Raw genomic sequence first — 14,749 nt, 5'->3', positions numbered from 1 at the left:
GAGACATTCTATACAATTGTGTGCTTCCAACTTCCAGCAACAGTTTGGGGAAGAACCACATATGGGTGAGATGGTCAGGTGTCCACATACTTTTGGCCATGTTGTGTTGTCTCACATTGCTTTCTAGAGCATGTAGGTGAGAAATTAATGCTATGTTAATATTGTTTAGATGACTCCCAAATAAGGAATACCTGATGAAGAATGCATGCTCTGGTTATACCCCAAATAAGGAATACTTGAGGAAAAATGTATGCACTGATCATATGATTAAACTCTTAGGACAGAAACAGATGATGGTTTTAATCCCATTTCCATCACATCAGTGTTGAAAACTCTGAAATAACGGCACAGTGTTCTACATTGTTTGCTGGCATGTGTGTAAATTCCAGTTTAACCCCTGGTTATGGAGATACAGGGGCTGGTCCGTGAACATTCCATCCAATCTGGCAACCCTGGGAGAGATCAAGCGCTAACCCAACCCAGCGCGCGCGCTCAGCTCTTCTGCCCTGATCCTCCACTGCGCCCCGCAGCGCATCAGCATCAGCATCAGCGCGCGCGCAAGCGAGAGCGCGAGAGCGCGAGAGAGAGAGAGAGAGAGAGAGCGCGAGAGAGAGAGACACCCCCGTCGCGCGCCCGGGTTCCTTCAATCTGGAGCGTCAGATGGCAGCGCTGCATCTTTCATCCCCAGCTTTTTCTAACCGGTTTGAGCGCGCGACTTTTCTTTTCGTGTCTTGTCTTTCTTTTTTCTTTCTTTCTTTCTTTCTTTTTTTTTTTTTGGTAAATCCCATCAGGTTATAGGGAGACCCGGGACCGATTCCTGATTCCCGAGGATGCACAGCGTGTTAGAGACGCGCGCTCCAGCTTCATCTCATCACGCGCGGATAAATGAATGTCCTCCGGTTAGCGTCCCGTGCTCCGGGATATAAAACCTGACAAGTTGAAGACTGCATTCTCGGGAAAGGTTTGGAAGAGGGGAAGAGGGAAAAAAAAGGCATGCATGCGTGCTGCTTTATTCTCTGGGAGGAGCGCTGAGCGCGGCTCGGTCTCCGTGACCCCCCACCGGAGCGCTTTGTCTCGTGCAGGAGGCGAAACAGCGCGAGCGCTACGTTTGTTTGTTTCCCCAGTATCTTATTTGCTGCACAGAACAATTTGACCAACTCGAAAACAAGTGTTGTGCAATTGGACAGAACTGACCTGCCATCCTGTGTAGGAGAATTACACTGACATTTCGGAGCTCGTGCACAAATGGACTTTGTAAAGGTGTGAGAAGGGGGCACGAGCTGTTTAACTCCACACTGGATGTTATTGTTGTTATTGTTGGGAGCTAAGGGAGGAGCGGGTGGGGAGTGGTAGATATTAAGGCATGACTTCAGGAGGAGTGAGAGATTAGATTGTGCACGGTGCCTGGGGTCAGCCCGGTGATTTTGGAGGGATTTTGGTGGGAGTTTGAGTGGCGCACGTGCAGCGGGGCAGCCCGGAGTTCCGGAGCATCATGGGCTGCTGCAGTGGTCGCTGTACACTGGCCTTCATCTGCGGCATGCAGCTGGTGAGTGATTATTCCTTTCAGTCAGCATCCTTACAGACCTTCCATAACGATGCAATCAACAAAAAACAACCTTTAATTATTTAATCAATTAATTAACACCAGCAATACTTATGCAAATGCAAACACAGCTGTCAGTTCAGAACAACACTCTTAATAGGTCCATGAGAAAATGATTTCTCATGGGCTTGTTTTAGAAATGGGCTTCTTCCAGGAACCGTGCATGCTTTAAGAACCTTTGGAAAAAGGTACTAAACTGTACTTTTCCTTGTTTCCTTGATGGTGGTACCTCTGGAGAGGACATCTTCTGTACCTTCTGTACCTTATACAGTAATAATGAGTAATGTGTGAAAGAGTAATGCTTTATAATCCCGCCATCCGGTCTCACCCAGAAGATTAATTCCTCAATCCAGATTTCTGTAAAGCTGCTTTGTGACAATAAATAAACAAATACTATTGAAGTGAATCTTTAAATGATAATTCAAGGTACACAACCAGGGAAACGACACACTCATACTACAAATGAAGCACAGTTTGGAGAGAATATTTCGGAGAGAATATTTCGGAGAGCATGTAGGCAACTTTCCCACCAATGAAAAGGAAAAAGAAGGAATCCCTGGAACCTTTTTGCTTTTAGAATGTTTCCAGACATCTTAAATGTCTCAAAATCCCCAGTAAAACCTCAAAGGGGATTTTACTGTACAGTATACGGACAGCCATAAATATGTTTAAAACCACACAGCAAATGATTCACCACTGATTGATCCACCACTCTTACGTCATAAGAACTAATTTTGTTATTACCTGTCATATTTTATTTAAAACTCAATATTTCATCCATTAAATATGATACAATTTGGAATTTAAGCATACAAACCAGCTGCAAAAAAATAGAGCTATTAAAATAATAAATAATATAGTCGTTTCTTCTTAAAGTGGCCACCTAAGGACGTGATCATGCCTTTCCAAAAGCAATGCATTTGCAATATTAACTTTATTATAACACTATTCTGTGTGCTCTACAGCTGGAGTTATCTTCAGCTCTGTACATCATTCCAGATGTTTCATTCTAGCTGCACAGTTTTATCATCTATATTAGAATCATTTTATACATATTTGCAACAAAGTAGTTCATTCCTTAATTCATTCATTTACATATTTAATTGCATGAATTATTATTTTTATGTTAAAGTCAGTTAAAGTCTGTATCAATACCCAGAAACCAGATAAAAGTTAGTTCAATGCTGTAAGTGTTAATCTGATCCAGTAAGGGTTAATTTTATGGCGTAGATGGGAATTTGAGAAAAATACAATTTTGCAAAGCAAAATTCACCAACATCATCGTCAGTGAATAACGTGTTAAATAGTCTCGTACAGGGTTGAATTAACGCTTACAGTACAAATGAATACAAATGGACACAGTAGGGGTTAATTCCAGCTATACAGGTTATATAGGTGTTAACCTTGCTGTGTAAAATGTGGGTCATGCAAGGCCAAGGAGAAGTATAACAGGCAATAAGAGAGCAATCTTAGCTAAATCTAGTGTAACACTAGGAGGTCTTGTTCTATCTCACAGGGTGGAGCGTGCTGCTCTTGAAACCCGTCTGGGTTAAGCTGTTAGCCTGAGGTGACTATTATTTATGCTCATCTTGATTGGCTTTCAAACAGGCAATTAGCAGTATGTCTGCTGAAAAGAGGTTAAGAAAACTCCTATGGTGATGACACATACTGTCAATAGTGTGGTTAAGACATGTTAAGCTGTCTATACTAAGAAAATAATTTCTATCACTTATTTCATATGTTTTTTTTTTTTTTTATGCAGCCGATTATGCAGCTTTGTTATCATTTTGGTTCCTGCTTTTTTTACTGCCAATGTGCAAAGAAAACAATAAAGTTTAAGCGATATTGTGTTGTGATGAATATTACAGCATTCACACTAAATTGTGTGTTCTTTTTCCCCCCATGAGCTCGGTTCTGCATGCAGCCCACTGCAGGATCGTTTATGAGCTGCAATAGTCAGTACATTACACTGTACCTGATTATTTCTTTAGCAGACCCATTTGCTTTGCATTATTTGAATGCACAAAGTAATGTATATTCCTGACTGCGCCATTTTTTTTCATCAGTTGCTCATGATTGGAGAGTTGTAGGTTTAAAATCTGCTGGTCCCTTGAGAAAAGTGCTTCAAAATCAACTGGTAGAGTGATGATATGATATTAATTTCCAGTGATGGTTGGTCTTGATATTATATGAGAGAATAAAATTTGAAATCTAGTTGAAAATGAAACTATTAGTGTTGAGCAATACGTTATATAACCAGGTCTCATCAATGGCATAAAGTGTGGCAAACTATTACACACAAAAGGCAGATAGGCAGCTGTATTTGTCATTCATAATTATTGCATGTTTCAAATTTGCACTGGGTTCATGTCGTGTTTCCTCCAAATACCAAACATTCTCAACAGAAACGCTGGAAGCCTTCCATTCAATCCAAAAAAATATATAAAAAATTTTACAGTTCTGTAATCTGTTGTGTAATTTGTACTTCTAATGGATGATGTGTACTGAATTTAATTTTAGTTTCTCCTCCAAAAGCATTTTTTGGCAAAAAAGGATGATAGAATAAATAATCCACCCATTCTTTTTTCTCAATCACTCCTGATAACGTGTTACGGATGTGATAGTGAAGCGGGCTGCAACATATCAGCCCAAATGGAGATCAAATCCATGACTGTCACTGATAGGCTGCATAAAGCTACAGTCTGGGCTAGTAAGAAATCAGCCCTAGCGTCACTTCTTTATACTACTCTGTGTGTTTTTCTTACGAGCATTGGAGGTGCTGTTGCGCTTGGTTCCACCAAAGTCCAAACTAATCCACAGCAAGAAATTTATCAACAGCAAATAATCTGATGTGGATGGAAAACGTTCACACAGACGGCGTTATCCCTGCTAGTCTATTTATACCAGCTGCCTCTGTTAATAATATATCAACATCGTGGTACAGCTTTCTGGGGTTTGTGAGCACTGTCAATATTTTATACAACTTCATTGGATTTTACTGTACATACTCTTTTATATGAACTGCTCTTCATTTTACCTTTTTTGTTGGTTGGGTTTTAAATTTGTCATTCTCAGTCACCAACTCCTGGGATTGGTTTTAATCTCTAGTCTTCTAGGTGATAAATCTACACGTTTTCAGAGGACTTTGCATCATGTAGCTGTTTACTCTTTCTGTAAGTCTCTCTGGATGAGAGCGTCTACAAAATGACATAATGTAAAATTAATCAGCGGGGTCATTGCTCTTATAACTCGGTTGTTAATCCCTGTAACGTAACTGATCAGGTGGCAGAATCTATCCTTGTGCTAATTGTTTCATTTTCCTTCCTTGTGAGCGTAAATCTCAAAACTTTTTCCATTATTGATATTTTTTCTATAATAAGGCTCAGATTTGATGCTGCTTCATTAGCAAACCCTCAGCAAAACTAAATACTGGAATACAATTTATGTATCCTGAAACTGTAGAAACTGTCTAGCCACCCCTAATTCTGCCTATTCTGAAGTTTCTTCATATAAAAAGCCTCTGCCAAATTATAATCAGAGTAGTTTGATTATAATACAAAATGTACTGTACATTAGTGGTGCATCAATAATTGAGGAGCCTAACAATGTATCTGATATTAGTGTGAAGAACCTCTAAACTCTGATTAGGAAGATATTTACAGCACTGTGTTGGGTAGCAACAAGCTCTGCAAACCATTTCACGTTTCCCTTTCATTTATTTTTCATTTTAACAATTTTCTCTGGCTTAAAGCAGCAGTATGTAATTTTTAGAGAAGCTCTGCTTGCTCTGCTCGCTCATGCGTACATCGGTTCCAAGTGAATAAATTGAATTGTTTTTGTACATCCAGCATGATTTGATCATGTATGTTCAAAGCCCTGAATAAAAATCAAACCCTCTATTCTCATCCAAGCTCAGGATCAAGCCCAGGCCACTGGCATTGTGCGACAGCCCCATTACCCACTGCGTTATCATGCCACACATGATATAATCAGGTTAATTTAATACTACAGTTATTTCTTGCTGTCAGTGGCATCACCAGATGTGGATCACATTAATATTAGGTGAATTGATTGCACTAACTCTACATAATTCAAACTAGTAATTAGAAAATTGTTTAAATTAAATTTATTATAAGCAATGAAATCATGTTTTGATGAGAAACTTAATAGTTTTTGATCTCTTAAATCTGACCAACCACATATTCCCTTTTTTTGTCAAAGACAAAAAAACTTCAAAGCCTTCCATCCTGAAGACTATTACACAGAGCTGACACTGGAGACTCCTTCCAAAATGTAGTGTTTGTGCTTTGTAAGGGGAGTTGCAATTTGCAGTAAAAACAGTCGGAAAAAAAAAAAAAACAGCGACTCCCCTCCTGATGTGTTCCTATTAAGGAAAAATGGTCTGTTCCATCGGGGGGGTGGAGCTAATTTCTCGTCTGGAAAAACTTAAGGAAAGTAACTTAAATTAAGGCAGTAACTACATATTATTATATAACGTTTTGATAACATTGCAAAAACAGTTTTAGGTATCTCTGACATATGATGATGATGATTATTACAGGTCTAACAACACTATAAAACATTACAAACTGCACCTTTAAGTGTATTAAAATTCAAGACGGAAGGGTAAATAGAACATCATAATGTTTAGCAACTTATTGACTCCAAAATCCATTGTACCACAGTGCTACAGAGGTCTCGATTCTGATTGGTGAGAAGTTGTGGATTAATTTTCTATAACAGCAGCTCTGAGAGTAGTGCCGGCTACAAGCTTTCTGTAATGAGACACTACATTTTGGAAGGAGTCTCCAGTGTCAGCTCGGTGTAATAGTCTTCAGGATGGAGGGCTTTGAAGTTTTTTTGTCTTATTAACTTCACAAGAGAGGAAAAAGAGAGGCTGATGAGGGAACGACTGTTTATAGCTGCCGTACGTTCCATTAAATGTAATTATAAATGGATAAATTGTTTAATAACAACCCTGCGTCGTTTTTGGGAGACATTGGCGTTGATTATATTCCTATAACAGGAGGCCCTGTTGTGTTTTTTTTCATTACATAACACACTGTCTGGCCTCCTGTATGCTGACTCACCACAGTGGGCACTGATAGTCTCACCATGCCCAGCTGGCATGCTGAATCAGGTCTATGTGATGGGTCATTTGACATTAAGCAAAGCTCGTTTAAGCTAATGAGCTGGCTATTTTACCCTTTAATTTATTCTGATTGTGCTAGGTGATCTCATCACCTGGATGTGGTTCAGTAAAGCTTACAGAGCCTTTTCTGCTCCTTGGCAGTGAGCTGCATGACATCCAACTTGCCAAGAAATTAGCGGTAGTCATCTTTGCTGGGTGTAACGTTAAAAGCGAATCACACACTATAGTGTGTGATAATGTTAAAAGCGAATCACACACTATAGCCTGCCTTACTGTAAATGTATGAATGTACGTGGATGACAGAATCTTATATTGTTATATAGAACTGAATATAGAATTGGTTTATAGAATCTTATATTGCTGCTTGTGTTTTTGGTGAATAATTTCACCAAGGTTCACACATTTAATATCTGCACTCACTTTGTAGGTCTCTTTCTCTTCTCGCTCTCTGCAAGCGCGCACACACACAGACACACACACATACACACACACACACACACACACACACACACACACACACACACACACACACACTGACCTTTCCCGATCTCTTCAGGGTCTGCATTCAGCCACTCATGTTCTTCCAGAACGTTCATTCTAAGCATAGCTGCATCCCGAAATGACTTGCAGGGGCACACACAGCATGTTCGTTTGGAATTTCTTTTGGATGAAGCAATGCTTCGGAACAATTTGATTTTATTGTGTTTCCCTTGTCTAATTTCAAAACTAGAAACATTTGTAGGCAGCAGATTAAAAAATGTGTTCCCTCTGTTGTTGAGGAATGTGCGTGTTCCCATGAGAGAGCCCTGTTGAACTTCATGTATACATTGCGTTACAGTTTTTTAAAGTAAAACTAACATATTCTGTAGTACACTTTGTAGTTGTACACTGATTGTAGCCTGTCTGTTGCTAGGCAGCTCTGTCCCTCAATGGAAAGTAACCACTAGTGGTGCTGTGGTCAGAAACTGACCCTGCTTAAAGGCTAGAAGACAAAGTAGCCAGTATGTGGATGACATTTGGTTTGAAATGGAAAAACTGTGTAGGTGTTGCATGACAGTGTTAGCGTTAATCATTTTTGTTCAATTTCTTTTAAGCACCATCCATGCATCTTTCATTTGCATGCTTCTCAAAGTGGGGTCCATTAAGCACAGCCAGGGCTTCTGTATTTTTTTTTTTTTTAATTTCGGTGGTGGAAATCACAACCAATGATTATCAAAGTTATCAGTTTGTTTGGTCCCTTCAAAACCTTGAATCTAATAAATGTGAAAAAAAAACTATAAGACACTAATAAATAGCTGAATGGGTTTATAGAAGAAGTTAGTTAAATACAGTTAAAGCGGTCCCTGGGTTGGGAAAAAGTTTGACAGATCCTGTTTTAGCCCATAAAAGATCCACCGCACAGCTGTCCCGGTCCATATAAAGTTTGATTTTTAGTAGGCATCTGCACCTGTTTGTAATAACAATCTGTAACTTTAACGTGTAATAATCATATAATTTTATAGATACCTGAGAAAACTGTCAGTTGCAGATATTTCATGCAATAGATCTCAGTTTTTCAATCTCAGGATTCTGATTTTGTTCTCCCTGAGTCTGTGCGGGTTTCCTCCAGGTTTCGTCAGGGTTCTCCGGTTTTCTCTCACCTCCCAAAACGCGCCAGTAGGTGTGTTGGTGTGCATGGTGCCCTACGATGGACTGGTGTCCCATTCAGTGTGTATTCCCACCCCATGCCCAGTGCACCTGGAATAAGCTCTGGATCCACTGAAACCGTGACCAGGATAAAGCTCACTTTATCAATGAGTGAGTGTTTGCATTTTTTTTTTAATTATCGGCCCAGAAATGAGCATCACTTCTGCCAGAATAAAGCTGATCAGCTTTACATCTCTTATTGGACAGCAACTTTCGAGGTGTATGTAGTTTTAGCAGAGGAAATGGGGTCAGATGAGGAAAGAGGAATGCTTGTCAGTCTTTATTATTACAGTTGTAATTTGCCTTGGAGACAACAGAGAGCTTTAAACATTACAATTTGCTGCTTTAAAAATGTGGCCAAAATCTAGACATCCCATGAACATGATCTTCACATTCTTGACATTTTTGAAATACTGAGCTGTATGTTTTTGGGAAAATGACAAAATAGGAATAATTTGATAGGAAATCTGAAACCATAAAAACCTCCCTACACTCTCTTTATTACTATCTAGGGATGTTTTCTTTCTTCATGACAAGTTGTTTCCTGTTCAGGTGATCCATATCATATGTTACGTTTTACTCTATTATTGTTATTATTGTAAATTAGGCTTATTTCGAGACTTTTTTCACCTGAGTGGTTGTGTTAATCAAAGTTTGAATGGCTGCTTTGTGGCTAGTGTTTTAGCATGCCTGATCAGGGCTTCATGTTCTTTTGAGCCATTCTCAGTTCATCATCTTGTTTCAGGACAGCATGTCACTGAATCTTGCAGCAATTTTTGCAAAAATCGCTGAGAGTTCTTTTAAAGTCATATTGATAAATGTACTTTAGTCACTGTGTAATTTTATGCACAGTTTTGCGTTACTGTGCAACAGCTCATGCGTTTGTTCTGGTTTGTCTTTCGGTATTATCGTGTTGCATGTTAGTACACATGTTGGACTTTCACTTTCTCAAATGAGCTGAGCCTCAGTGTGGCCAAATACACTAAAATATTCCCTGCAGGGCATTAGCAGCTCATCAGGCTCACTGAGCTGAAATATAAAGCAGCACATGAACTTTCCACCTTATTGATTGAGTTTAATGAAAAGTTAGTTACCGTCGTTTCAGTTAGAGCAGCTATAGAAATGAAATTGCTGAGCTAATGTATACGGCTCTGCACCATCACTGCAGAGGCTACTCACTATTATCTGATGCTAATCGTAGCTTTCTCTATTTTAGGTCAAATTCATATTTTAAATGGTACATTAGAGACGTCAGGGTGTTTTTATTTCTTTGGAGAGGTTATCTGATATATTATGTGGCATATTATTTAAGAGACCACTTTTCAGACAAAAAAACATAATGAAGGCTGCTGGGTTTTGCTGCAAAAATAAGAAGCAAGTGCGACAGTCAAAGTCTCCAGAAGAACTGTGGCTGGTTCCGCAGGATGCTTAGTAAAGCTTACAGCTCATTTCCTTATAAAACTGCACAAACTATTCCTGAGACTACTAATTTTTTTTTTAAGCAAAGGGTTGTCACTAAATATTGACTTTATTTCCTTTATTACTGTTTCCTGCTCTTTATAGTATTTTTGAAATGTAGAAACATTTAATTTCATTATTTTTAAAGGCATCTTTGCTCTACAGTATTTCTTTGCACGTGCCTAAGACTTTTGCACAGTACTCTCTCTCTCATATATGTGTGTGTATATATATATATATATATATATATATATATATATATATATATATATATATACCAGTTGTAAGTGAGCAAAAGAAGTAGTCATGTATACAAGTGGGCTCATTAAAGTGGTAATTCATGTCCACACAAATTCAGGCATTTCAGAAAACTAACCAAATCATCACAATGCCAAGAACAGCTTACCTAACAAAAGTGCAAAAGTTGGAGGTACCACTGGAGCCCTGCAGGTTTTAATCTTCAATGCCAAGGATATGAGAGGTGTTTGTGTGAGGAAAATTGATGTGTATGTGTATATAAAGAGATATAATAATGTCTGCCTGGGAGGAAGCTAAAGAGACCATAAAACCTTGGATACACTATATGACTTTTAATATCCTAAGTGATAATGAAAAGGCTTGGCATTGCACACGCACTGACTGATTTATGCAGGAGAGGGTGTTCTTGAGTTTTTATGGCAAATTGAGGGATAATGCATTATCCAACTAGTGACTTGTTGATGAACTGAACTGAACAAACAAAACTCAGACAAAATGCCAGCTTTATTATACTGGCAATTATTCAATCATTGATTCATCTTCAGCAACAGGGTTTATTCTAAGTCAGGGTTCCAGAGCCTATCCCATGTGCGAAATGACAATACACCTTGGATGGAAATCCATTTCAGGGTATCACATACATTCTAGTTCATATATGGGGCAATTTAGAGTAACCAGTCTACCTACTACTGGAAGGAATGCCACCCAGAGAACATGCAAAACACACAGTCAGTAACCCAAGCTCAGGATCAAACCCCAGACCCTGAGTTTTTGTATAAAAACGAGATAATTGTAAGTCGCTCTGGATAAGGGCGTCTGCCAAATGCCATAAATGTAAATGTAAATGAGTAACACTCCATCCCTGTGCTACCTGATAGGAACTAACAAATTAAACTTGGAAGTGCTGCAACTTTCAGTTGTTTTTTTTTTTTTTTTTTTGCATCAGAACCCATTATTGTGTCGTTGTGGGTGGGAAGTGATGTACAAGCATGTTATACAGCGTTCATATATCTACATCGTTTATTCATCTTCAGTAACCACTTTATCCTGGCCAGGGTCACTGGGTCTCGACTATCCTGGGAATACTGGGTGTGAGGCAGGAATACACCTGGATGGACAGTCATTCACAACTAGGAGCAAATATTTATTATTATTATTCTTATTTTTTTTTTCATATTTTTGGGAAGTGGGAGGAAACCAGAGAACCCATAGAACACCAACACAAACACAGAGAGAACATGCCAAGATGGATATGATCAGTTCAGACCGGATTTATTGGCGAGCAGACACAACCTGACTATTTCCAGAGTTGGGTCAAACATCTTGGAAAGACTTGCTCTGACTGACTGAATTGAGAGGAGAAAAGCTCATTTTGTTCTCAGTGGTGCTGCCTGCTTTGTGCTTTGAGCTTTTCATCACCCTAGAGAGACAGAGAGCTCTGTCTAGGTTTATATCTCAATCAGACGTATCTCTCTAGGTTCAGGAGTGCCATAAAGATGGGAAGTATGTGGACAGTTCCAGAGATCATGAGTAGACAGGGGTTTACAGCTGGAAATATAGAAAAAGATATATACCTTCGCAAAAAAGGGTTCCTCAGGGATCCAACTGATGGTTGTTTGTACCTCAAAATGGCTACTCAAAATTATAGGTCATACAGCATATACTACACTGTGCGTAAGGCAGAGATACAAGGATTGGGACTCCAGTCCATTGCAAGGCATTACACACAACAATTTGCACATATATTCACCAGTCAACATACTGGCATGTTTTTCTGAAGCGGGATGAAACCAGAGAACCCACAGGTTCTTGGTGTAGGATTCTGTACATTACTTTTAAAGGCTCCCTAGACACAAATCAAAAAGTCTTGTCCAAAGGGTCTGCCTACCCCTTCCCTAAAAGGCTTGCTGGCGTCCATTGAAGTCCACTGAAGACCAACATGATCCCATACTTCTAAATTCATAACAATTCTCATGACTTACATTGTAAAAAAATTGCATGAATCTATCAGGGGTTCCAAAATTACTGCTGGTGCCTTTGTCTAGAGATACACTTTTTGTTGAATTACAGTCCAAGAGCCATCTGCCTCTAAAGTTCGATTCAATTTACAGTCCAGAATCTATAGATTTGTCTCAGATCTCTAGCACATTTGATCATTTTGCAGCTCTGAGGCTAATAAGGCTTTGAAATTCGATGCTGCTTACCCTTTAATGAAGATCACTGTGCACAGTCCTCACTTAATTGAATTGGCATTTAGTGAAATGTACAGTACAGTGGATAATACCTTTTCTCATCTAGTAGGGTCAGAATAATCCTCACTCTTGTTTAGCCTTAGATACACATGGATTGAATGGTTAGCATGGAGAACCCAAATGAGTGTGACTCATTAGCAAATGCATCTCATTAGTATGTGTCTGCAAAGCCTACCTCCCTTTTTAAAAACATAGTGCAGCTAAATATATGCATAATTTTGTCCTTGCTCAAATGCACTTTATCAGCCAAGACGTGCTTATTTTCAGAAATGTGCTTCTTTTTTTATTTTTGCATTGTAGCTACAAGGGTAATGTAGCTAACATTTAGCATAGAGCGTAAATGGCATACCTACATCTTTGCATACTTGCCTCAAAAGACATTAAATGACAAATATGGAAATTGGAACCATATTATCATCCAAATTATATCTAATACAGTTGGGCCAAATCTCCTCCTTAGCTACAGGCTTAGGAGAAAATGATTTAGCTTCAAGATGGCTGTTATACTCTCCTCTGTATGCTATGCTATGCATACTTATGTAAATGTTTATGGATAATAGTGTGTCATAGATTGCCACAACCAAATAAGCAAATTTGTCTTCGATTAATAAAAACTTTAAACAGTGTATGGCATGTATGTAATGATTTAGACAGACATTTGTATGATGCTAAGCTGCTAGACATACTATGGATATGCTAGCTATGTTTCCCTTACTTGTTAGCTACTAGCTAACTTTGTAGCTCCGATATAGAACTAAAGAAGGAACCTTCATTGTGTGAATTGCCTCACTGGGTAAACTATTGCTAAATGTTTTCTGTCAGATATGGTAAATTATGAGAGTATTATATTTCTGTAGAATTTCTGTATAGATAGTTATATATGTATTATACATTCTTGTGTAATTTTTCAGGCTCAGTCAGCTTAGAACAGTCTGCAAAATCAAATTATTCTTGTCCTTTCATGACTGAGAGAAGATCAACCATGCCTTTATATAACTCCTGTAACTCTTGATTACTTTAAGTCCCTGTACAGAGGTGACAGTCAGTCTCTCAGTCATGATTGCAAAATACAAACTGTCCCTGCTAGATGACTGAGATGCAGGAAGACAAGTATTCATTCCTTTTAGCCTCACTGGCTTGGTATTTGTTATTTAAAGATTATGTCTTCATATATTAATTAATTTTGTCCATGGTTAAAGTTCAAGGCTTTATCTCTTACCGGATTGAGGCTGTGGTGAAGCCTAAGGGCATTTGGTACAGGAACTAGTGCATGGCAATGAGTGAAAGTCACGTTCCATTGCCCTTTTAAAATATTGATCAAAGGTTGAATTTTAGTCATAACCTATTGACCTCTTGCACAACCAAGCATCAGCCAATCGTTAAAGGTCTGGGGCAAATTTCCTGGTCAAATGATTACCAGTTAACTAGGAAAAATCATCAAATTCCACCCACAAACACACCTACAGCAAAACAGCAATGCATTTTAGGGCATTTTATAATGGAAACTACAAGTCCCTGTGAACTTAGGCTAATGCTTTACATTAGGTGTGTCAATTCAATTTGCTGATTAAAATACAGAGATCCTGTTTACACTGGTTATTTCATGTGTCTTGAATATTAGGGCTGTGTCTGAATAGGAAATAAAAATGCAGGTATAAATGCACTTGATGCATTTAAGGCATTTAAATCTGATTTTTCAAGAGGTCTGAGATGCATTTTACACAGACGTTATACAAGCATAAAAATACCTGCTCACACCAAGTTCAACACACACACTCAAAAAAAAAAAAATAAAAAATACCCTGTGTGAACTGTGTGTGTTTTGGTACATTAAAGTCATATTGCAAGAAAAAACACAGGAAGTTGTCATGTCTTATAAGCTGATTTGACTATTAAGCTGCATTAAAGATGCAAAAGAGACAGAGGGATCCAGAGTATAAATGCATGGAGTTAAAATATTATCTGGCTACAGGATGCATAAAAAGACATAAACAGGTATAAACAGGGACCCTTTTATATCTACATTCTGGATTGATATGGTGAAGTTTTCTGTATCATTTATGGAAGGAGTCTCCAGTGTCAGTGCTTCCTAACAGTCAGAAGTAAAGCTTGAATTTTTCTTACTTCAAGTCTCCTTACGGTAGAGGGCTGTGCAGTTTCTGCTGTGCAACTTTTTTGTCTTATTAACTTCAAGAAATTCTGGTGAAAGAAGACAGAAATGGCTGTTATGACTTAAGTGATAACAGGTACATACAGGTACGATAAATTAAAAGTGACTATAGATATATAAAAAGAACGCGGTATCAGAGGTAAAGCTGTTTCAGAGGTAAAGCTGTTCAC

At 38.5% G+C, this 14,749-nt stretch overlaps 1 protein-coding gene across 3 annotated transcripts in view; it reads left to right on the top strand.

Moving 5' to 3' along the window:
* The first annotated feature begins 471 nt into the window (after positions 1-471).
* nkain2 (sodium/potassium transporting ATPase interacting 2) overlaps positions 472-14,749 on the top strand; it is a 193,821-nt gene continuing 179,543 nt past the window's right edge. Inside the window, exon 1 of one of the 3 annotated variants that reach the window (XM_026922591.3) lies at positions 472-1,546. In XM_026922591.3, coding sequence (XP_026778392.1) covers positions 1,493-1,546 — 54 coding nt within the window. In that variant the 5' untranslated portion in view covers positions 472-1,492. The remainder of the gene's footprint in view (positions 1,547-14,749) is intronic. The other 2 variants (XM_026922589.3, XM_026922588.3) reach the window with 2 other exon arrangements.

This window comes from Pangasianodon hypophthalmus, chromosome 19 (assembly GCF_027358585.1).
Source record: "Pangasianodon hypophthalmus isolate fPanHyp1 chromosome 19, fPanHyp1.pri, whole genome shotgun sequence".
In the NCBI taxonomy this organism is placed as follows: Eukaryota; Metazoa; Chordata; class Actinopteri; order Siluriformes; family Pangasiidae; genus Pangasianodon; species Pangasianodon hypophthalmus.
This window is presented reverse-complemented; position numbering and strand designations above follow the sequence as displayed.